Source organism: Grammomys surdaster, unplaced genomic scaffold (genome assembly GCF_004785775.1).
Source record: "Grammomys surdaster isolate TR1022 unplaced genomic scaffold, NIH_TR_1.0 66, whole genome shotgun sequence".
Taxonomy (NCBI): domain Eukaryota; kingdom Metazoa; phylum Chordata; class Mammalia; order Rodentia; family Muridae; genus Grammomys; species Grammomys surdaster.
This window is the reverse complement of record NW_021604568.1, coordinates 6,785,625-6,810,246: the sequence shown is the minus strand read 5'-3', so window position 1 is coordinate 6,810,246 and position 24,622 is coordinate 6,785,625. Positions and strand designations below refer to the sequence as shown.

At 41.6% G+C, this 24,622-nt stretch overlaps 2 protein-coding genes across 2 annotated transcripts; one reads left to right on the top strand and one right to left on the bottom strand.

The window, feature by feature from the left end:
• The first annotated feature begins 37 nt into the window (after positions 1 to 37).
• Positions 38 to 7,335, top strand: Atp5md (ATP synthase membrane subunit DAPIT). The gene is made up of 4 exons (XM_028775542.1): positions 38 to 156; positions 4,654 to 4,749; positions 4,836 to 4,928; positions 7,231 to 7,335. The coding sequence occupies exons 2-3, from the start codon at positions 4,663 to 4,665 to the stop codon at positions 4,923 to 4,925; spliced, it is 177 nt and encodes a 58-aa protein (XP_028631375.1). The 5' UTR covers positions 38 to 156; positions 4,654 to 4,662; the 3' UTR covers positions 4,926 to 4,928; positions 7,231 to 7,335.
• Taf5 (TATA-box binding protein associated factor 5) lies at positions 7,320 to 23,192 on the bottom strand. Its single transcript, XM_028775530.1, has 11 exons — positions 22,618 to 23,192; positions 19,510 to 19,747; positions 15,813 to 16,128; positions 15,086 to 15,249; positions 14,855 to 14,990; positions 13,553 to 13,673; positions 12,030 to 12,159; positions 10,110 to 10,274; positions 8,854 to 9,031; positions 8,511 to 8,688; positions 7,320 to 8,376 (listed from the first exon to the last, which is right to left on the bottom strand). The coding sequence occupies exons 1-11, from the start codon at positions 23,174 to 23,176 to the stop codon at positions 8,159 to 8,161; spliced, it is 2,403 nt and encodes an 800-aa protein (XP_028631363.1). The 5' UTR covers positions 23,177 to 23,192; the 3' UTR covers positions 7,320 to 8,158.
• Positions 23,193 to 24,622: the final 1,430 nt, after the last annotated feature.

Below are 24,622 nucleotides of genomic sequence, written 5' to 3'. Positions count from 1 at the left end.
GAGGGCGGGACTTGACGTTATAGCCAATCCACGCAGAGGGCCGAGTTACCGCGGCCTGTCGGTCGCGTGCGAGGAGGGGGTGTCTTCCGGTTCAGCAGAGCTAGTCGCTGCGTTTGTTGAAGGACATCTGCTGCGGAATTTGTGATTCGGACGAAGGTGGGAGAGAAAATGCTCTCGGTTGCTCGGACTGGTGACTGAGCTTTGTAGGGCCGGCCAGAATTTGGCCGGTTTTCCCGCCCCGGAACAGCGCGAGGTTTTCTTTTTGCGGGGAGAGGACGGTGGGGAATGGGAAAGGCTCTGGAGAAAATGAGGGTCGGGGCCCCGAGGCGCACAGAAGCCTCAGCAGTGCGAGTTACGAGCGCCCCAGGCCTCGCACGGTTAGCAGAGAGTCTTATGTTCCGCTTTCCAGTGAGAACTGGGGGTGAGACTGGTCGAGAGGGGAGCTTCCCAAGGTCATCCAGTGATAAGAGTGTTGGGAGAGAATTCTGGCTTTTGATCCCATCTCTGACTGAATTCATGTGTCTTGGACTCTGGCCATAGCGATTTGTTTCCTCTGAGCTGCGATCGGGAAACCAGGCCTCCCTTAACCGCGCGGTAGCCTTTATCAAAACCAGAGTAAACTTATTGTGGCCCTGCGGTTCTCCAGGCCTGGGCGCTAAAAACGGATTGGAGTTTATATTCCAGGGGTTCTGAACCTGTGGATCGTGACCACTTTGACAGACCTTTATCTCCAAAAGTATTTATTTACATTGCGATTCATAACCGTAGGAAAATTATAGCCATGAAGGAGCAACGAAAATCATGGTTTTTTTTGGGGGGGGGGGGCACGCTGTCACCAGGACAAGAGGAACTGTATGTAGTAAAAGGATCGCAGCATTAGGAAGGTTGAGAATCACTGCTGTGTTTGACCAGTGCAAGGGCTTCCACAGAGGCCGTTTGTTGCTTGTGGTCCCTGAGAGCCTTTGACTTTCCTTTTCCTTATACCTGGTGATCGCACTACTCCAGATAGGTGCACATAAGACAGGAGAATAGCTGTGTCCAGGAACCTATTATGAAGAAGCAAGGGCAACTGCTCACCCCAAGACTTTAATGAAATGCCCATTTCACGTGGAAAGACTGGTTGTACTTAATAGTAGTTATTGGATTATTTAGAAACAGAAACAAAACCTGTCAGCTTAGGCTTTGTAGCAGGCTGCTGTTTAACAATATTACATTTTTAAAAATATTAAACGTAGGCTAACAATTATTACTCTTAGGTGGGTTTTTTTTTCCACTATTATATGGCTCTAAACTTGCTTGTGACTTCAAAGAGAGCATATTTTAGTTTATTTATTTCTATCGCCAGGTGAGAATTGCTCGTTCCTTTAGTCCCAACACTGTCTGGTGGATCTCTGTGAGTTCAAGGCCATCCTATTCTGTGCCATCTGGGGCTATAGATTGAGACCCTGTCTTTTAAAAAATAAAATAAAAATATCATGCAGGGCATTGTTAACAAAATTAACTGTTGGGGGAGGGCATTTCTGATCATTGTCCTAAAACAATATGCAGTTTGTTGGAAGGTGTTTTAAGCCTTAACATCACCTTTGTTGCCATGTGGCGGTGCCACACACCTTTACTCCCAGAACTCAGAAGTTCAAGGCCAGCCTGGTCTACCTAGTGAGTTAATCCTGTCTTAATAATAATAATAATAATAATAATGCCATTGCTTATCTCAATATCAACATCACTGTTCTTCCATGTAAGCTCCCTTTAAAACCCAGTTCCTGTACCATTTCTTTGTTCTGCAGTCAGAATTAGTTGTCTTTGGAATACATTATCCTTATTGCAGTATTCTGTAGAATGAAACACCTCAATATTGACCAATTATGTAACTCCTCCTCCTAAAGGTAACAGGTTAATGAGTTGAGGAGGTTAATGAATTGGCAAAGACAAGAAGTCTTAGTTTCTTGTAAAGTTTCTCATGAGAACCTATTTCATAACTTTAAAAAATGTATTATGAAGTAAATGGAGAAGAATGCTTTGGTAGGTATAGCAAAGGAAAACTTGAATTATGAAGATTTTGGGGGGGGGGGCGGTTCGAGACAGGGTTTCTCTGTGTAGCCCTGGCTGTCCTGGAACTCACTCTGTAGGCCAGGCTCGCCTCGAACTCAGAAATCCGCCTGCCTCTGCCTCCCAAGTGCTGGGATTAAAGGGGTGTGCCACCACCACCCGGCATGAAGGGTTTTGTTGTTGTCTTTTAATGGTGATTTTCCTGCTTTGGCTAGATTGGCCAAGATCTATGAAAAAGACCCAGGGAAATTTAGATTTTCTAAATTTTTACTTCATTATTGCAGTAACCATTATGAAAGTATTCAAAATTAAGGTCTCAAATTTCATTGTGTGGATGCTTCTGAATCCTTTGGGTGGTTAATAGAATGGTGCCGGTTTCCAGAGCAGTAACACCTGTTTGTTTTCTCCTACTCCCATTTAGAAGCCAGCCAGTCTACCAGCCTTGCCTGGACCTTGCCCCGCTAGTCCAAGTTGCTCCTGGAAGCTGCGGCTTGGTTGTAGTAGATAGGCCATAATACACAGAAAACTGAATAGTTTTGAATTCTGAATCTGTGTGTGCCTTTTTTTTTTTTTTTTTGAGTTAGCAAATGCTATGTCATTTTACTTCAGTTTTCGTCCTTTCCCTGTCCCTCCACCCTACTCCTTATGGCTCCCTACTTCCAGCCAAATCGTCAGGATTAGTTCTAGTTTTGTGACTTAACACAGACATACATAGGTGCATACATATTTAAACCTAGGATCTGTTTACAAGGAATCAGTGGGTATTTGTTCTGAGTCTGGCTTATTTCTCTTAGCGTAATGATTTCCTGTTGCATCCATTCCCCTGCTTGCATCATCATTCATTTTCCTTCTGACTGAATAAGATTCCACTGTAAATATGTACCACATATTCTTTGTCTACTCTGCTGAGAGGCATCTGGGCATGTTCAGTATTTTAGCTACTGTGACATGCAAATCTCTTTGTGGTCTGTTGGCTTAGTCTTTCAAGTATATCCCAAGTTGAGTAGCTGGTTCGTGTGGTAGTTGTTTTTAATTTTGTGAGAATCCTCCACACTGACTTCCTTAGTGGCTGCCCCAGTTCACACTCCTACCAGCAGTAATGATTCCTCTCTCCCCACAGCTCCCAATATGTTGTCACTTTCTTTTAATGCAATTTCTTACACACCTTTAATCCTAGGACTTAAGAGGCAGTCAGATTTCTGCAATTCCAAGGACAGCCTGATCTACAGAGTGAGATCCAGAACACAAGAAACCCTGTCTCAAAAAAATTAAAAAAAAAAAAAAAGGTTCTCCAAGGGTTTTCCTCATATAACTATTGAGTATGTGTATGTATTAAAATTACTTGGAGACCTTTTAAGACAAATAACTGGATCAGGGTTTCTAATTCAGCATCTATGATAGGGACCTGAAGATCTACATTTCTAGCACGTTCCTATTGGCTTCACGCTGCTGATCTAGGGACCTGACTTTGTGAACCATTGATATTCCCTGTAATACCCAGAAGTAGAATTGATTTTTAATATCGAACATCACTTGGGGCTTCTTCCATGTGGTACACTCATCCTGTATGATTGACCTTCGATAGCAATTGTCATTTATTCATCCCATGTTGGATTTCTGGTCTTTCTACTTTTGTGAACAGTGTTCAGTGATGATTTGTGAACCATGTATTTCTACCTTGTGATAATTTCTGTAACAGTAAGTTCCTGGAGAAGAAACGACTCTGCTAGATAGACGGGTATATTCCTTATATGGTATGATATACTCTAAATGTCTGCTGTCACCCAGCGTACACCACACTGTATTACAGCCAGTTAACACTGCCAGTTGTAACTTATCTGTGCTAGTGTGAAAGTTGAATGTTGGTTTGGTTTTACATTTCTTTCGTGGAGAGTCAGGGTCTCCTCCTTTACCCAGCTGGCCTGAAACTCACAGAAATCAACCTGCCTCAACCTCCCCCATGCTGGGACTTAAGGCCTGTATCACACCAGGCTGACATTACATTTCTTTGTGGGGTTGACTCTTTTATACTTTCCAGTATGTTTCCCTTTCCAAAGACAAGAAAAATACTTGGCCAGTTTTCTACCAGGATTTTTTGGCTTGCACTCAAAAGTCCTTTATCTGGGTATAAGGAGTAAGGTTCCAGCTTCAGAGACCACCCTGACTGATGTCAATATCATCAGTAGATGATCTGTCTCCCGTGGAACCCTAAGTAATTTATAGGAAGACTGAGAGTATGTGTTACTGTGTTCAGTTGGTGGTTACATTTGAAAAACATTACAAGCTCCAACAAAAAAGTGACTTAACTGAGTGTTTACTCTAACACAGTATTGATAGACCATGAATGAAAACACTGAGCTGTGCTGAGTCAGGAGAGTTAATCCCGGCTCTTCTCCTATGCTGAGTGCTTGGCTATTCTGGAGTTTAGAAAGAGTGGGTAATGGGTGAAGGTCCTAACAATGCTAACCAGCTTTGCCCACCAGCTCCACTACTGCAATGGCAGCGGAACCACAGATGACAGGAGAGATTTTGAAACTGAAAGAATTTTATTTTCTTATAAACTGCACCCAAATCAATTTATTGTTTTATTGTTTTGTCTTTTAGATTGAAGTCATGGCTGGTGCAGAAAGTGATGGCCAATTCCAGTTTACTGGTATTAAAAAATATTTCAACTCTTACACCCTCACAGGTAGAATGAATGTAAGTATTAATTATGTTTTAGGCAGCTATATCTTAGAATAATAGAGATATGACAGCTTTCATTTACATCTTTCTTTTCTTCTCAGTGTGTCCTGGCCACATACGGAGGCATTGCTTTGTTGGTCTTATACTTCAAGTTAAGGCCTAAGAAAACTCCAGCTGTGAAGGCAACATGAGTGGTAAGGACTCGCCACTTCAGAGTGTGTAGCTTAGTCACTCTGATGGTAGGGTTCTTTCTTACCTTATACAAAGTAAACTGTTGGCACTCTTTGAAATTCCTTGTATTCCTAAAAGAAAACATTAGGTATAATGTACACCTGTAAACCCAACAGTGAGGGGACAGAGGCACAGGATTGCAAGTTCAAGAACAGCTTGTGCTAGCTACATAGCAAGGCTTAGTCTCAAAACAATTCAAAGAGAGAGTGACCAAGGATCTGGGTGCCGTGTCTTCTACTATGATCCCAGCAACACTGGGGAGGGCAAAACAGGATCACCATCATTTTCAGTCTGCTCTGACTCCAAAACAAAACCCAAGAAAGATATTACACCAAAATGCTTTTGAACTTAGGAGTGTTTTCTCAGTGCTAAGTGCTTTCCCAGTGGATTATGGGACACCTAGCTTTGTAAGAGGGTGTATCTTTTACCTCAGCCAGAGTAGACTAATTTTTGCTAAACTGGTGTGTTAAAAATTCTTTGGGTTTTGTTGAAGTAACTTTCTGTTACCATTTATATTTTTCTTAACACTATTCTTGTGTCTGTAACAATTAGATGACTTCAATGAAATGACTTACATTTGTTTTTGGGAACCTATGTCTCTGCACACTCACGGCAGGACACTGATGTGGAAGCAGGTGCACAACTCTAAGGAGCTGCTTCTCTTTCACCTTGAGGCAGGGTCTTTCATTTCTTTCTGCTGTGCAGCTCCACTGTGCATTCCCAGCTATGTACATTTACAAGCTGGGCTTCTGTCTCTGGGCATCTCTACATAAGAGTGCTGGAATTACAGGTGTGCCACTGCATCTCCCCCCCCCCCCAACCCCCATAAATTCTTAGGACCAAACTCAGGTCTTCATGGTCTCTCCAGCCCAACTATAAGATTATGCAATTTAGTTTTGGTTGGGTTTTGTTTGTTTAGGTTGTTTTGAGACAGTCTTGCTTATAACCCAGCTGACCTCACAGTTGTGGCAATTCCTCTTTCTCAGCCTGCTGAGGTTTGGGATTACAGGCATGTACCACCATGCCTGGGGAGGGGTGGGGATACTAGAGCCTGGAGAAATGGCTCAGTGGTTCCCATCAAGCACTGCAAATACTGTAAAAGAGGCCCAAGTTCAGGTCCCAGCCCGTGCCAGGTATCTTACAACTGTAACTTCAGCTCCAGGCAACCTAGTATCCCTTTTTGGACTCTCACACATAAACACACACAATTTAAAAGGTCTTTAAAAGAGAATAATGGAATTATGAGCCGAAGTTGTGGTGCTAGGGATCAAACCCAGGGCCTTGGCAGATGCTAGACTGTCATTCTGCCTCAGAGCTACAGGCCCAGCTCTAACCAACCCGGAGTACATATAGTTGTAATATTCCCTGGGGTTTTGATAGCTCTACATTGTCATAGAATACTGGATCCCCCCCAGCCCCGAATAAACAAACCCCTTTAAGATTTTCTTACAGTCCCCTTCAAGCCCTTTCTCTATCCAGAAGTAAGTCAGTAAATACAGTGTTGGCAGCAGCTGTGCAGAAAGGCGGAAGGCTTGAAAACTATTCTCTTCACTTATTTTTGTCCTGCTCTTAAAAGCTTTACCATCTTGAATCCATTTAACTTAGGGGACTGTGAAGTCCTGGCCATGCCTTATTCCTGGTAAACAGGCAGTAGATTTTGCCCATTTTATACATAAAGTTACTCTTAACTTTGGGAAGGTGGTAGTATCCCCATAAAAAGTGTATCTTGAAAACTCAGTAGCAGACATGTATCTTACCTATTTACACCATTTAAAAAATGTTCCTTTACAACTAGAAAGCTCAGAGGTTGAGAAGGCCTGCTGCTCTTGTACAAGACTAGGATTCAATTCCCAGCACCCATGTTGGTTCACAACCATTCTAGGGGATCTGATAACCCTCTTCTGATATCCATAGGCACTAAGCACACAAGTGGTAATACACATGCAGGCAGAACACTCACACATAAAATTAACAAACATTTTAAGTGTTACTTTGTATACTTGATATTTTTCAGTAGTTTGCTTTTAAGGCTATACTGAATTGTTGGTAGTTTCAACAATTACTTCAATTGTTAAAGCTGGAACATTAAACTACATCAACCTGAAGGAGATGCATACACACACAAACACACACATATATGATATATGCCCTACTGACTCTTGAGAACCTAGTGAATATACATTTTACTCTGGGGATTTGTAGAAATTACTGATTGTCAAAAATAGAGAACACATTTGTGTCACACTGTTTTTGCTTTGTTTATAGGATTTTGAACTGTCTGACCTCACCTGTTAAGTCCATGCCTGAAGAAGCTGATGTGAACTCATCATGTAATACTCAATTTGTACAATAAATTATGAACCTGGAAAATCTGGTTGTCTTTATTTACAAGATATCAAAAATATATAAAACTGTACAAAATGCAACAAAGGCAAAAACTGGCAGTGACTTGGTCTAAATCTCTCAGTTTTCCAAAGCAAGGCTCAGTACTGGAGGTAAGCAACTGAAATGTTTGTCTGTCTTCAAGTGTACTAGGTCATATGTAGCCACGTTAGCTGAAGTAGAGTATGGAATCTAAATCTCTTCACCTGTTTTGTTGTAAGTGTTCGATTGCGCTCCAAACTTACAAGGTAGGAATTGAGATGTTGGTGGATGGCTGTACATCTAGATCTTAGGAACTGGAGTCCCCTACCCAGTTACATACAGTCCACTAATCATGGGTGAGGGAAGCGTGTTAGTGGGTCATTTAACACACTGCTTGAGTGCCATACAATAACTTCATTTACAGCAGATGTACACATGCTCATAGAACTCTTCAGCTACTCAAGATGGTACTGTATTTCTTAACTTGAATCTTGAAGCAGAATGAGTTGTTTAAATCAAATTGATTTTTTTCTAAACATAATAAATTAAAATAGCATTTGAACAAAAAAATGCATAGTTTCCACACAATCCAAAGCACCATAAATGTCCCCTCCACGAACATAATACCTCTTATTCAACTAACGGAAATTAGTTAAATGTGGTTGCTATAGAAACGTGGAATTGTCCTGTTCAGATTTTCCAAGCAGCATACTTCCAGATCCATGTAGACAAAAACATTCTTTGTAGCTTAAATACTAATCACTGAGGTATTTGCTTTTAGTCTCCCTTTTCCAAACAGTAGCTTCCAAAGGTCTCTAATACCGTTGGTTTATTGCGGACTGTAGGCTCCTGCAGCTAGAACCAAGTTTCTTCTTGTAAAATGTAGGTGTACAACTGGTGTTGATTTGGTCATATATGTACCCAATAACAACTCCTGGGAATTCTCAGGTAGATTTATATGCCCAGTGGCTGTAGTAAAGTCATCAGTCTCTAAATCTTCAAACGCTTTGATGGCATCCCATAACCGAACTGTATTATCCATTGAACCTAAAAGGATGCCAAAGGAAGCCATTAGTGTCCAGCTGTCACATCAAGAGTCTGACGGTTTTTTCTATGGATACTTTGTTTACTGTGAATTTTTTTTTTAACAAAGACTAAACCTTTACCATGAAATAATTTACCTGACGCCAAAATTTCACCATCTCTACTAAACCTAAGTGAACACACTGTATCAGTGTGACCTTTTAATTCTCCAACCATCAAGCCATGTCCAATATCCCAAAGAAGTACTCTGCCATCTGTTGCTCCTGTAGCCAGGAATCTCCCATTGGGAGAAAATGTCAAGGAGTGAATTGGTCCCTAGAAAAGAGCAAAGTAGGGTTAAGTATATTTGATAAGACCAAAGTAGAATTGTAGTTTAATAGCATCTTTAAAATAGTTATCTTTAAAGTACTTATGCCACTGGTTAAATATTTCAGTTTTGAAAGCATCTTTGTGTGCTGGAATAAGAAAGGTGTAAAGTACCTTGTGTCCAGTGAAGATCCTTACACAGTTACCATTGAGGACATCCCAGAGCCGCACAGTTCTGTCTGCAGAGCCCGTAGCAACATAGTTCGAATTTGGATGAAATCTAGTGCAATTCACATCAGCAAGATGGCCAGCAAATATCCTTAAAGGCTGATAGTGATCTGTAGCCCAAAGCCTGAAAATAAAAATATTTAAATAATAAAATTTAACCTAAAATATAGGTAAATCCAGGTGAAAGTCAATTCCAAATGGTGCCTCCTTGTCATCTAACTGAAGGAAAGATAATAACTGGGACTAACGTTTTCTTTTTTGAGATAATATCTCATGTAACCCAAGCTGGCTTTAAACTCACTCCATATCCCAGAAGACTGGTAGGTTTGATTTGTTTTTTGTATTTATTTTATTTGAAACAGGGTCTCACTTTGTAGCTGTGCTGGAATTCACTACGTAGATGTGGCTAGCCTTAAACTCAGATATTGCCTCTACCTTAGCCTTCCAAGTGCTAAGACTAAAGGCATGTGCCACCATGCCCAGTTCCCGAATGCTGGGATTACAGGCATATAAATTATCTTGTTTGTTTGTTTGTTTGTTTGTTTAGACAGGGTTTTTCTATGTAGCCCTAGATATCCTAGAATTTACTCTGTAGACCCAACTGGTCTAAAAATTCAGAGATCTAGCTGATTCTGCCTCCCAAGTACTGAGATGAAAGGTGTGCACTGACAATTGCCTGGTTTAAGTAATTTTTTTTTTTACATGCATTGGTGTTTTGCCTATGTGCATGTCTGTGTAAGTCTGTCAGATCCCCAGGAACTAGAGTTACAGTCAGTTGTGAGCTGCCATGTATGTGACAGGAATTGAACCTGGGTCCTTTGGAAGAGCAGTCGGGACTCAACTGCTGAGCCATTTCTCCACCAGCATGTAAACTCTTTAATTCTTTTATACCCACTTCCCTACTCCTAATGAACAGAAAACCATCCTCCTAGAGTTTAGGCAACCACATAGTTTCCAGCAAAAATTACATCAAAGGGGACTTTAGACTAACAGGACACACAGGTATAGTGGAAGCAGGGCCCTTGGTGTAGACATGGGAGGGAGATAATACTTCCCTCTCACATTTTCAAACTACAGCTGTGAATTACTTTCTCAAAAGTTAATTCTGAATAGCATGAAAATAACATTTGCTGGACTTTGTATTTTCGACAAGAAACAGTTATATTCGGTGAGCAAACCCCATTAGATCATAGTGTTCTTACCGAGCTACTCGGTCATGGCCTCCTGACACGAAATAATATCCATACGGAGAAAACTGTGTGTCCCATACTGGGTAGTTGTGTCCTTTATACCCAACCAAGCAAGTGAAAGTCTGAAGGCTCCAGAGTCTAACAGTTCCATCCTCTGAAGAGGAGAGCAGATAGTTCCTGAGGAGAAGAGGAGATTGATGTTTGATTCTCAGTACAACCTAGTAACCTGTCCAAGTTTCTTCCAATCTCGAATTTTAACAAATGACATGTGCCTATGTTACGTTAGTGTGTGTGCATGCTCGTGGGAGTGAGCACATAGTTCTGAAGACTCAACCTAGGGCCTTGCACATGGCAGGCTGGCATTGTACCACTGAGCCACACATCCTTAGCTCCCTCACCTGTGTGTGTGGAATGCAGAATGCATGGGCATAGTTAGGCATCTTCCTTGGATCAATCTCCAAGATGTACCCAGAGCTTTTCAGCTTTCTCCAGAGACCCCAGCTCCAAGTCCAGAATACTGGGGTTACAGGAGAGCTGTCAGGCCAGGTCCGCATTTATGTGAGTGCTGGAGATCCAAAATCTTGATTTTCTCCCTTGCATGACAAGCATTTTACCCACTGAGCCATCTCATCCCCTTCTTTATTTATTCTTAGAATTCACAGGAGATAACAAGAGCTAAAAGTATTAAACTAATGTTAAATGAAATCTTGTATTATATCCTGAACACCTACTATATAAAGCTAATTATGAAACAAAAAGCCAAACCAAACAAACCTGTCAAGACTATGGGGAGGGGTCACGGTACTTAGAAAAGAAAAAAAATATTTGTATAGATGGCTCGTGTAATCTCAGTGGGCAATTGAGGCAGGAGGCTTGCTGCAAATTCAAGGCTAGTCTAGGCTATTATTTTGAGATCCTATTTTCAAAACACCAAGAAATAATATTGAGGATAATAGCAGTAGACAGTCTAGATGAGGTGTATCAACTTGGGATATGTCATTTGCTATCTGCATGGGCTGTATCTAAAACAGAAAAGGAATCAGGTACAGCTCAGTAGCAGAGTGCATGCCTAGTATGTCCCCAAGGCCCTGCTGTATTCAGCCAAGATCTCATTCCCAAACCCCTCCCCGCAGAATACTAATGTTCTGCCTTTTTCAGGGATAAATACAAAAGCTAACAGTTTTCACTGAAATCAGACATTCTCTTCGAGTAAAATATACCATTTGGCTAAATCCTATTTAGTCCTGGTTTTGTTTGTTTTTTAATTCTATAGATCTCACAAGTATAGTGAAAACTCTGGTGGAGGAAAACTACTACCTTAAGTAGAACACAAGATAATATGGGTGAAAGCACCCTTTCCCAGCCATTTTCACAGAGAGTTAGAAATGAAAATCAAGGAATACCCTAACACATATGGCACTACTATTTCAAAACAGTCTTGCTATGATGTGCAGAGAACCTTGAACCACAGTTCTCCTGCCTTAATTTCCAGAGGAGCTGGGATGGCTGGCAGGCACTTACCAAGACACCCAGCTTTCTTTTGTCTTTCCATTATAGAAACCTAAATGCTTCAGCTGATAGCTTTTAATGCCATTAGTATGAGGAATTTCTCTTAAATTTTATGAAGTGGCGTAAGAATAATCCACGTACTCAACCAATTCAAGCTCTATCAAAGGGTTATTCAAAAATAAAACTAAATTTTGAAACCAGTTAAGCACTGAATGTATATCTTGAATTTGTAAATTCAGTATACACTTAGTTGCTATTTTAGATTCTAGTACCCCAAAATAAATTAGCAAATGGTAAGATTCTAATTCTGAAAGATACTGAACTACAGGCAACCATAATGTTTGGCATTTGCATTTTATCTCCAGCAGTTAACTTTTAAATCTCAGTACTGTTTATCAGCATTTCATTGTGTATGGATTTTACCTATCCGGACTGAAGCTGGCTCCATAGACAGGCCCACTGTGACCATACAAAATCTTCAACTCACTTGCAGTTTTCTCATCCATGATTCTCTCTAAGACATCATCTGATTCTTTGTCTATAAGACTAAGATCTAAAAAGGTCCAGAAATATTATTTTAGGAATGTTATTTAAAGCAATCCGTCATAGTTCAGAACATTTCAACATTTCTTCCTCTGTACCAACAGCAATATGCTAAAGCTAAAGTAAGTGATACATCCCCTTGTATAGAAGAAAATGAATCTTCAAAACAGTTAATAAATAATCTGCTAGATCACACTCAGTATGAAAAGCAGAACTGATTCTTCAGTCTCTCCACAATGCTACATTTCATAAAAATGAAGCTATACAAATCCTAAATCAATGTAAACATTCTCTAGGGAAAATAGCTATCAAAAAGCATTTAAAATCCTGACCTCTTGAGAGGTTTAGGTTTTTTGGTTGTTTTCATTAATCTTAGATGTACCAATGTTTCACCTGCATGCATATGAATGTACCACATGCCTGTGTTGGCTCCCCTGGAACTAGAGTGATGTCTGGTAGTGGGAATCTCACCCAGGTCCTCTGCAACAATGCTCAGTGCTCTCAGCCACTGAGTCATCTATCCAGCCCCTTGTTTTGATTTTTGAGACAGTCTTCACTGTGTAGTTTAGGCTACTTTGAACTTACAGTGATTCTCCTCCCTCAGCCTTTGTATGAATATGAATTTGAGCATGCATGCCATCACACACAGGTAGATGTCAGAGAACAACCTGTAGGGTCAGTTCTCTTCAACCATATGGTTTGTGGACACTGAACTCAAGTTTGCAGGTCTGGTGGCAAGCACTTGCCTTTACTTGCTGAGTTACCCAGCCAGCCCTCACTAAGGTTTTCTTAAAATTTATAGGCAAATAATCATCAGATATCAGAGTTTTAACTTTAAAGAGTTGTCTGACCTAATCCCTTCATTCTATACATGAAAGAACTGGGGGCCAATGGACTAATCATTGCCACTCCCAAAGGCTCTTTCATTTATTGGAAATGTTATCTTGGTTTGGGTGTTTGTTTTGGTTCGAGACAGTTCATTTAAGGTTTGCAGGCTGGCTTGGATTCACTCTGTAGTCTAGGAAAGGCCTTGAACTCACTCTCTTTTTAAAAGTGTCTTTGTATACGTAGATGTACACATGCCAAGCAGCACGTGTAAGGAGGTCAGAAGACAACTTTAGGGAGGTGGTTCTCTCCCATATGTGGGCTCCAAGGAACTGAACTCTGGTCGTCAGGCTTGGCAGCAATCTCACCTGCCCAGTCCTTGAATTTTCAATCCTCCTGTCTCCTCCTCCTAAGATGTTTGTTATTGAAAGCCTAAACCACCAGGTACAGACAAGACCGTAACCCTGGAATTCAAGTGAAATCACTTCCACAAAGATCACAATTTCCTGTCTAAATTCTATGAAATCAAATTGGTGTAGACTAATTTCAAGTTTATACCAATAGGTCATCTCGGTTACCTGATGCTTGTTTGACACTACGAAGCTTTTTAGGGGTCACAGACCACACTCTGACAGTTGAATCAGCAAAACCGCCAGCAATCAGACTAGAATCATCCGTGACATCTACTGCAGTGAGGCCCTGACAGTATTTAAAAAAAAAAAAAAAAAAGTATTAGAGGTATTAGATAACATTATGGTAGGGAAAAAATTACAATCATATCTAAAAAATATATAATGCTAGACAATGGTAGCACACACCTTTAATCCCAGCACTTAAGAGGCAGAGGCAGGCGGATTTCTGAGTTCGAGGCCAGCCTGGTCTACAGATCAAGTTCCAGGACATCCAGGGCTACACAGAGAAACCCTGTCTTGAAAAGAAAAAAAAATTCATAATGGGTATTTTTCCCATATGAAAGATCATTTGACAACTATGAACACACGAGCAAAGTTAAATGTACACACATATATATATATATACATATATGTACAGACATGTAATAATAATTAAAAGATCATAATGCAGAGGACACAGGGAGAGTTGAGGAGAGGCAGGAGTAATGTTCATGCAGTGCTCATGTATGAAGTTCTCAAAAAAAAAAAGTAAGTAGAACCAAGATAAGATTATCTGAGGGACATTATCAAATGAAAGGCACTGTCTGAAGGCATGCACGCAACGAGCGTCTTATCCCTTGCTTTTCACCCTCTGTATTTGGAGTAGATAATACAAAGTAATTGTTAATCATTTTTGTACTTTAATAAATACATCTTAGTATTCTATTATAAGAAGTCAATAAAGACATTAAGAATTAAATTAAAAACACCAAATTTTATATTATTACTTAAACCAAGTTCAAGAGATGAACCAGATGAGTGTTGAGCATTCTCAAGGTTAGAGGAACAGAACTCCAATCAACCAACTGAGGGTCAAGTATGAGCAGGAGTCTTACTATTACAAGTTGCTAAAAGGCTTTTAAATTCAGATATCTATCTATTCTGACCAGTGTATGTCCTCCCTCCTTCCCTCCCTCCCTGTCTGCCTCTGTCTCCCTCCTTCCCAGGCTGCTCCCCACCCTTTTGTAGTTCTGGCTGTTCTGGAACTCACTATGTAGACCAGACTGCCCTCAAGCTCAGAGACCTGCCTGTCTCTGCCCAGACTGCTGGTATTGAAGGTGTGTACCACCACACTGCTTCCCTTTGCTCTTAAGTTAAATAATGCCAAGAGCTTAAACAGGAAAATTCCATTTGAGTTACTTTTTCTCAGGGGTAAATCACCATTTTATCTGACTTTTCTGGGACAAACTGTCCAATTATTTTACTAACCTGGTAAGCATTAAGGAATGTATAGAAACAAATGGAGGGTAAACAGTCTGGGCCAAGGCGCACTCGTTTGGTAGTTTCTTTCATATTCATTATTTTGTCCAGTTTGTCTGAATCTTTCAACTCAGGAAGAGGGATTCTATAAGAGAAAACAGACTAAGAATCACTCTGAATATTAATAACCTTCAACCCTCTGTGACATAGCTTTCACCTCTCTGTAGGTCTCTTCCCCACCTGTTTTGAGGTGGGGCATTGGGATCTTGTTTTTTGCTTTTAGAGCCAATACTATCCTTCTTAGGCTTCTTCTTTTTAGGTTTTCCTTCTTCATTTTCTCCTTCTTCATCCTCATCATCCAAAGGCACCTCAATTTCTGGTTCTTTTAACAAACCAAAAAATACCTACAAGTCAAAGGAAGCAACAGTTTTTAAGTTAGCTTTTGCTCAATGCGTTTGATTCGGTCATTTCTCTTTGCAGGCTCTCTTGCAGCTACAAATGACCACGTAATTCTAACCCACAGACATGCGCAGAAGTGCACCACTTACACCCACTTGCTGTCTTGGTTTTAAAGAGACTCAGTCAACCTTTTGTTGTGCCCACTATTCTTCCCTGGATTCGGCTGCATTGCTCCCACAGTCACTTGCATGTGTGCACACACATGCACCACATTCTAAAGATAGTGGGCCAAGAGGTACAGACAGCACTCTGGAACTATTATGCAGGTCTCAGAAGAAAAAAACAGAACCAAAAACCCTTGCTTGTCTTAGCTGCTGCAGTTAAGGCTCTGTTACATGATACCATTCCCAAATCCTCCCATACACCACTAATCCTCAGAGCAACACATTTTAAATACAGTGTAAGATTATTCCCAAGGTAGCTGTAAGAAGGACGTATACGTAATTTCCATAATGGAGATCCTACAATTTTCCATCTACGTTATATAGTCCTAGGTTTGCTCCTGTACCTTTGATTTGTTCGCCTCTCGTTTCGCTTCTCCTGCCAGGCTTCCCACCATGGCATCGATCTGCTGCTTACTGCGGGGCATCCCATCAAAGATGTCGATGTAGAGGTGCTCCTGAACTATGTTCCATATCTGATTGTTCTGTTTCTCCTGAAGATGCCGCTTCAAGAGCTGGTATGAGTCACGGGAAATGCGAAGAACAAATTTACTTGTCCGAAAGTCCAGCATGGTCTCATTCCCTTTCATGTGTTCCTTTTTGGTAAGACTAGATAATACTCGTAGGTCATCCTGGTAATAACATTCCTGATCGCCATGGAACCTGTTTTAGTGATTGTAAAAAGTCATTTTTCAGTATGTCATTACGGTAATCTGCTTCTCCTTTATACATGTATAAGCCATCCCAGATTCATCTGTAGTTAATATATAATTATATATCTATATTATAAAATCTAATAATGTAACTATATAAATAACCCTGACTAGGCTGTAGGATCAATAATAACATATTTCAAAATTATTATAATTAAGTTTCTAAAGTCACCCTTAAAATGACCAATTTCTCTGATAAAATGTATCATAAGCCTTTCAGGAGAAAGAGCTGAAATAAAGCAGTGAATGGGACATTGGAGTGGACAGAAGACCCACTACCAATACGTATTTCTTTTGAGAACCATCTTTGATCCATGGTGACATATACCTTTCATCCCAACACTCAGGAGGCAGAGCCAGAGCCTGGATCTCTGAGTTTGAGGCCAGCTGGTCTACAAAGTGAGTTCCAGGACAGCCAGGACTACACAAAGAAATTCTGTCTCAAAAAAGAAATTAAAAAAAAAAAATCTTTGGTAATACATAAAAATGTCAGAATCCTTGCTTTACTGAATTTTGTGCTTTCTCAAAACTTCTTTAAAACTTTTTATTAAAAACATTTCAAACACAGAAGTATAAGGTAGTGTGCCTTCAGTGTATTCAGCACAGTCTCAATGATAATCAGGACACAGATTCTTACAAGCCTATACATTTTAATTACTTAAGACGTATTAAATATCAATATTTTAATAATGATAAACTAAAGAACAAATATTGGTACTAAACAATGAGCACTTTCGTATTTTCACTATTACTAAGGCAATTAAATAAAGCCTTCAGTCTTGGTTATAACTTGTAGTTCATATATACTTCTGTTTTTACAAGTCTTGGCTGATTTTGCCCTCATTTGGGCATGAGGTCCTAGCAGACTGTCTGTAATGGGAACAGAGAGCCTTTTAGACAGGCCATCCTCCTACACAGAAAACTGGCTATCCCAGGAGACTGAAGGAGCAAGACTGATGACCGTATTACAAAAGAAACTAACTTCTAAGCCGGGCAGTAGTGGCACTCAAGAGGCAGACAGATAGATCTCTGTGAGTTCAAGACCAGCCTGGTCTACAGAGCGAGTTCCAGGACAGCCAGGACTACACAGAGAAACCCTGTCTCTTAAAAAAATAAAATAAAATAAAATAATAATTAATAATAGTAATGATAATTGGCTTCTAGTGTAGGAACGTTATTATCAGACAAAGTGAGAGGTGAAGGCTGAGCTAGTTTGCTTTCTGTACCTTCTTTAATTAGAAATCCGAGTGTAATGAGTGGATGATTGCTTTTAGGAGTTCTGTTCTTCCCCTACCGCCATCATCGCTATCTGACAAGCTTGCACTGAAACGCTCCCTTCAGTCACTCCAACCCTGCCCCCTTGGCATCTGTAATGATGCCTTTCTGGACTACCTCCTTTTTCTCCACCTTTTCCTTTTCCGTATGCCATACCTGTTAAATGTTGGAGCTCTTCGAGCCAATATGTGGCTCTAGGTGCTCCTCTCCTCTCAGCTGCTATATAGGGGAACAGGATTATATTACAGGGGGACAGAAGAACAACTGGCAGACCAGTCTTGAAAGTACTGGAGATTTTTTTTTTTTTGATTTGGGTTTTTGGGTTTTTTTGTTTTATTTTGTTTTGTTTTGAAGACAAGGTTTCTCTGTGTGGAACTCATGCTGTAAACCAGGCTGACCTCAAACTCAGAGACCCACCTGCCTCTGCCTCCTGAGTGCCAGGATTAGGGTTGTGCACCACCATGCTGCACATGGTTATTGGTTCTTAATGGTTCTTAAATTAGTCAAAAGTACATTTGAATTGGAAATAAAGATTAGTACCCCTACTTGACACAGCATGTCCTTCTCTAGGGATTTCTGTCAGGAAAGTCGTTCTTCTCCAGAGGACACACCAGAAATCTGGATTATCAATGGTGCCTCACCTCCATGTACAACCCAGCATGTGTGGGGTCAATCTGCTATTCACTTCACCAGCAGATTCTTGTTTCTCAACAGTGATGCTACTGATACACTGGGCAGGACCATTCTCTGCTAAGTAGGACTATCTATACTTCCCGTAGTAGCTATTATTATTCCCTCCTCCCCAACAGTTATTATGACAAACAAATATGCCTCAGCATATTTCTAAGTGTCTATGGGAAAGAGGACCATGACCACCATTAAGAAGCTCTTAATAACCCTACTCATCTAAGAGTCCCTCTGACCCTCACCAACTGTTTGCCTCTTTGCATAAAGGCCTTTTAAAAACCCATACTCAGGCTCGGTTCGGGTGACGGTGGGGGACCGTGCCTATAATCCTAGAGCTCGGAAGGGAGAAGCCAACAGATCTCTGCAAATTTGAGGCCAGCTTAGTCTACACAGTAAGTTCTAGGCCAAGCAGGACGAAGATCTTGTCTTAGGGAAAGGACAAAAAAGACTGCAATTAATGAAATGATCATCTAATGACATCTATAGCAGAGATGCCTCACGGTCCCCAAATGCTCATTTTAACTTCCTTTCTCCATAACAAAACACCTGACTATTAACTGGGGACAGACACCCTAGACAGACTACACTTCCTACATCAGTAGCTAGGCATAGATGATAAAAAGTGAGAAAAAGAAGTGTGAGCATCCTCCAGGAATGTGTGCCTTGCTTGCTGACTAGAACAGTACTGGGACTGCTTTCCAACAGAGGACCAGCTTGTGCCATGAAGCAGAAGCTTCATGATAAACTGATAAACTGATGGAGGCCGCATCCCTAATGACTGGGGATTTACCTATCAGCCCTAAACTTCCTACTTTTATGAGAAAACCAAACTTACATCTTATTTAAGCCTGTTGTGTTTGGGTGGTTAGTCATCTTCTGTCTAATCTAATCCTAACAGTTTCCTACTGCTCTTAAAGTTTTTATTCATAATCACTGAGTTTTCAGTGACTCTCAATCAAATCTAATCTCATGCAATACAAATCCCTACTATTCCTGTGACAAAGATCCTCAACACGGTCCAAGAACCTGCCTGCTGTTCCCAACTGAATGCACATCACAGCCCTGCCCCATTCCCTGCCTCAGCTACTAGGAGCTTCTTTCAGCCTCTGTAACTGCCATGATCCCCTTCCCCCACAGACCAGTCCTGGTACGCTCCTCTCTTCAACTGGCTAATTCCTAGCCCTTCTTCAGATCTCATTTCAAGTCTGTTTCCTCTAGAGGATCAATCTTCCTGCCCAGTGTCAGGTTCATATTGCCCAAGGCACCTATCCTTCACAAAATACCTTCCGGTGTACAGTCTTACATTTGTGTGGTTACAGATGTGTGTGTATACATACATATATAGATAAATATGTTAAGATTCACATACTTCTCAAAGAACGATTTTGCTTCACTTTCATGTTGATTATAAACTAGCTCCAAGTACATGTGTACAAACAGAGGATAAAAGAGTTGGGACAACTCTGCTCGATGGCAGTCCAAAGAACACTCAATGAAGTGCTTCAGTCCACTGTAGTACTCTTCGTACATTGTAGGGTCTCCTTGTTGGGTGTAGGCCGACAAGACAGCACTGACGTCTGGCTGGTCTTCCACAGCTACATTTGCAACTGTTTAAAAAATGAATGACAACTTTTAAGAAAATGATCTAAAATGTACCAAGCAGATGTGGTTTTGCTAAGGCCCCAAGAACAGCTGCTTCTCAGACTTGTCCCTTTCCTCTCTACTTCTCTTCCCCAACACAACCATCATCTTTTTCTTTGTTAATTTTGTATTACATCTGCTTACTTTGTGTATATGCGTGGCTCTGTATGAAGGTAGCGGGCAGACAAGCCATAATAGTTATATAGAGGTCAGAGGACAGATTCAGTAGACAGCTCTCTACTTCCATAATAGGTTTCAGGGACCTATTTTAGTTTGTCAGGCTTAGAGGCAAGCACCTTTACCTGCTAGCTCACAGTCAAACCTTTTAATACGATTCAGGGTGTTTTTGACTAACCCAAGCCAAAAGCCCTTCAGTTTGACTGTATCTTACATTTTCAAATCAATAACAAGAACAGTCAACATTTTTCCTGAACTATGTTATTCTAAAGACAAGAGTGTACATACAGGATTAGGAATGTGCTCAATAGCTAAGACTTGTCCAGCATACACAAAGGCCCTGGGTTGAACTCCCAACACCACCAAATAAATAAATAAATAAATAAATACATAAACGTGCAAAGCTAACAATAGTATTAATCTTCTCTCAAGGCTCAATACAAATGGCTTACATCACACTCAAGCACCTTGTATATCACTCCTGTAAAATCAATCCTGTGATACCCTCATATTCAAACATCAATCACCTCATACAAAACATCAGCATCTCACCAGGCAGTGGTGGCACATGCCTTTAATTCCGGCACTTGGGAGGCGGAGGCAGGCAGATTTCTGAACTGGAGGCCAGCCTGGTCTACAGAGTGAGTTCCAGGACAGCCAGGGCTACACATAGAAACCCTGTCTCAAAACAAAAACAAAAACAAAAAAAAACAAACAGTATCTCAAGGAAAAAGGGGAACATTTGTGTTATGGCTCTGGAATATAAAAGACTACAACTCAACTGCATATACTTAAAGCAATTTCTATAACCAATCATTGCAAGTTGCAAGGTAGAAAGCCTGAGTATCTGTTTGTAATATAGCAATATAAAACAATAATGCTTTTTAAAAAATCAAATTAGAGTTTGGATGTTGAAAACTTTGGGAAACTACAGCTATAGTGTTATACCCTTTTATGTTTTTTAAAAAGTAATTATATATAGTCTTTACTGAGAAAATTATAATTAAAGTTATAATTTTGTAGTCATTCTCATGGTCTCTTTTTCTCCTTGGTTTCTTAAGTATAATCTAAAAAAAATAGGTCAAGTTTCTTGACAAATGAGTAATATTAGAAAAATAACATAATAATATAAATTGCTACAATATAGTCACAAAATTTAGCATACAGAAAAGACCCTCCTTCTCAGTCACATTTTCCACATAGTTTGACTTATCACTCCCTTCTCCCATAACTACATTTAGCTGAGATGGCTTTGATCACACAGTCATTCTCCTGCCTCAGCATCCCAAATGCTGGCATTATAAACATGTCATATTTCTATTTACGGATCACAGTGCCATATGTTCAAACTTCCTGTCTGGCAATGCTCTCTCTCACTGGAATACATTAACATGTCTAGAACCACTAACCTGGATAATTCAATTCAATATTTACTGAGCTCCTTTGAGAACTTCTACTAAGTAGGAGTTGAAATTTTTTAAGTTTGGTGTATATTAAAGATAACTTTCGCCGGACGGTGGTGGCGCACGCCTTTAATTCCGGCACTTGGGAGGCAGAGGCAGGTGGATTTCTGAGTTGGAGGCCAGCCTGGTCTGCAGAGTGAGTTACAGGACAGCCAGGGCTATACAGAGAAACCCTGTCTCGAAAAAAAGAAAGAAAAAAGACAACTTTCAGGTAACTGGGTCTTTTCTTCCACCGTGTCAGTTTTGAGAACCCAATTCAGGTGGTCATGCATGGCAGCAAGTGTCTTCACCTGAGATGTGTGTTTTACTATACGGATTTGCAACAACAGTTTCTGGGAGAAAAGTGGACATGAGTTATCAGTAACTGGATTCAGGAACTAAACTTTCAGTGCTTAGGCACATTATACATTATATCTTAGTCTCATAACAAATTACTTAGTAAAAGGCAAAAACAAAAAAAGACTAGGAAAAAAATACCTTTAGCTGACATCACACAAGGAAAAGCAACAGAGACAAAAAAAAAGTCTGCCCCACTCCCACCCGCAGAGTTAGAGTTTTCAAAAGCACTCCTTAGAAGCCCTATGGGAGATCCCCAGACTCTGCCCCTACAGAGTTTAATGAGCCCGAAGTGATGCTCAGAGATCTGCATCCTCTAAAACACTTAACACCGGTGGTTCTCAGCCCACATTCTAAGAAACACGGACTACCACCACTCTGGATGTGTGGTCCAAAACAAGCATTCCGGCTTTGCTCAAAAAATCCGTTTTCTCGTCTCAGAAGGAGAGATGAGAAGTAGACAATTGTGAAAAACCGAGATACAGAAAGTACTAGCCGTACAATAGTAGTACAGGAATGGAACAGTACTATACTCGTGTTCACGGGAACCTAACCGGAGGCTCCTAAGTCCAAGTAAGAGTAGAAATACCGAAACCCTAAAGTTCCCCTCTTCTGTCAATCCCCGGTCCCCGGCACCTCCCTCGGCTCCACAGCTCTGCTCAGCCTCTGGCTGGAACTGACAGCTCAGAAGAGGGTTTGACTGCGCAGCCGGCGCAGTAGCGAAAGGGGCGGGCATGTGGCCCTAGAGGCGGGCCCAGGAAATTCAAAACAAGCCCGCAGAGGTGCAGGCCTGCCAGCCCTTGCCTTCCCGGCTAGCTCCCCTTCAAGCCGGCGCTACTACTCGGGACCCCGAGACTCACCCTTTCCTGGAGCCGCAGGACCTGAGGCTGAACCTGAGAACACTGAGGTCACCGAAGCGCCGGTTCCCGGAGGGTCGGGGCCGGCAGAGCCGGGAACTGAAGCGGTGACCCGGCTGAGAAGCGCGCTAGCCGCCTCCGCGCCAGCCCCGTCCAACTCTCCCGGAGCTCCGGAGCCCGCCACCGCCTCCTCCAGCAGCCGGGCCTCACGGCGCAGTGCCTCTTCGGCCTCGCGGAGGTTGCTCTGCCGTAGGAACTGCAGCACAGCCAGAAGAGTCTGTCGGTCGTGGGGAGCGCCGGCCTCCGCGGGAGCGGCGGGCACCGGGGCCGCCCCCGCCGGGGCAGCGGCAGAAACAGCCACCACAGGCTTGGGGGTCCCGCCGTCCCCACCGGCCGCTGCCGCCACCGCCACATTCCCTCCGCCGCCGTTGGGGCCGTTGTTAGGAGTGCCACCGCTACCCTCGCCTGCGCCGTCGCCAGCCTGCGGAGGTAGCAGCGTCGGCGGTCCCTCAGGCTCTAGCTTGACCGCCACCTCCGTCTGCTCCTCCGCCAGCGCCGCCATCTTGCGGCTGAGCCACCTCGCGCCGTCAAGCGTGACTGCGTTTTCGCCACATGGAGGGCGGGGTAGGGCGTTTCACGACAGCTGGGGCAGGCCATTTACGGCAGTAGGAGGAGCTAGCGAGAAGAAAAGGAATGAGAAAGAGCTACTTTCAAAACTCAGTGAAAGGCCGGCAGGAAGTGGGAGTCGGTTACCGGCTCTATTGCATTTGCCTGATAATTACCGTTAATTGCAGGCAGACTATATTCAGGCATCGAGATAGCCACATTACAAGAGCTCTTTTAATTCTACAATTTTAGAAGGTGCTAATCCCTAGAGTCTTTACTGACGGTTTAACCGGAACCCAAAGAGGTTAAATACCGTGCTAAAATCACACACGAATTAAAGAGTCACGCCCAGGTATTTAATTCAAAAGTACCATTTATCAGAAAGAGGCCTCCTAGTTACTGGTAAGGCTCTCTAATACTGTGAGTTGAGCAGTGGTTACTTACTTTTCCAGTTTTTATTCCTGTAAAAATCTAGCTTTGTGAACTTTACATTATGTTTTTTTTTTAAAAGCCATTAAGCTGGATCTAGTTTTTAAAATAAATTTAAGCCGAAGATAGATAGAGGTCACAGGGTCGCCTCAGCAAGTTCTAGATTAGTCAGGGCTACACAAGGAAACCTTGTCTCCAACAAGAACAAGAACAATAAAACCAAAACCACCAACAAAATCAATTATAATTAAAGAGAAAAAAGGTTTTTTTTTTCATTCCTTGTTACCAGATAAACCACGGTCTTATGCACCCAGGCTGGCCTTGAACCTGCTATGTTTAAGTAAAGAGAGACCTTGAAATTTCAGGTCCTCCAGCCTTCACCTTCCAAGTATAAGGATCCAGCTAAAAAAGTTTATATATAGAAGTTTTTGTGACTGAAATGTTTCTCCTGTGTATCAATTACCCAGTGACTATTTTGTTGTATGGGGCAGTACTGGGAAGTGAACCTCACCTCTTGAATACTAGGCAAGTGTTCTGCTGCTGAACTGCAGTAGCAGCCCTTAATTGGGAGGAGATCAGAAAGTGTCTGACTCAGAAAGTATAGCCACCTTTGTCCTCTCTATGGGGGTCTCTGAAATTCCAGTCTTCAAGTACAGTGATTCCTGTTCCACCAGAGGAAATAAACTGAGTGCCTAGGAGAGCCCTTTTGTTATCTTGTTTCTGTCTTCTTCCTTTCTGATTCCTGCTCCCAGGGTCGTCCTCATTCAGAATCTGCTGTCAGTCTGGACCTTTGGAGAAGGCCCACTCCCCTTTATCTGCTGCCCTTTCGTCTGATTTTCCTTCATTTCACAAATTATTTCATTCTGATATTTGTTTCTGTAGTTCTTCATACTTTGTAAGCATGTCTACAGATACTTCTCCCTTTCTCCTGTTCTCCTTTCTAGGAACTCGTCAGTGGATAGTTTTGTCTTCC

Coding starts and splice junctions, on each gene's coding strand:
- Atp5md (XM_028775542.1), top strand. CDS start 4,663: ATGGCTGGTGCAGAAAGTGATGGCCAATTCCAGTTTACTGGTATTAAA. Junction 4,750..4,835: donor CCCTCACAGGTAGAATGAAT/GTAAGTATTAAT, acceptor TTTTCTTCTCAG/TGTGTCCTGGCCACATACGG.
- Taf5 (XM_028775530.1), bottom strand. CDS start 23,176: ATGGCGGCGCTGGCGGAGGAGCAGACGGAGGTGGCGGTCAAGCTAGAG. Junction 10,275..12,029: donor GCCAGCTTCAGTCCGGATAG/GTAAAATCCATA, acceptor TCTTCTCCTCAG/GAACTATCTGCTCTCCTCTT. Junction 9,032..10,109: donor GGCCATGACCGAGTAGCTCG/GTAAGAACACTA, acceptor TTTTATTTTCAG/GCTTTGGGCTACAGATCACT.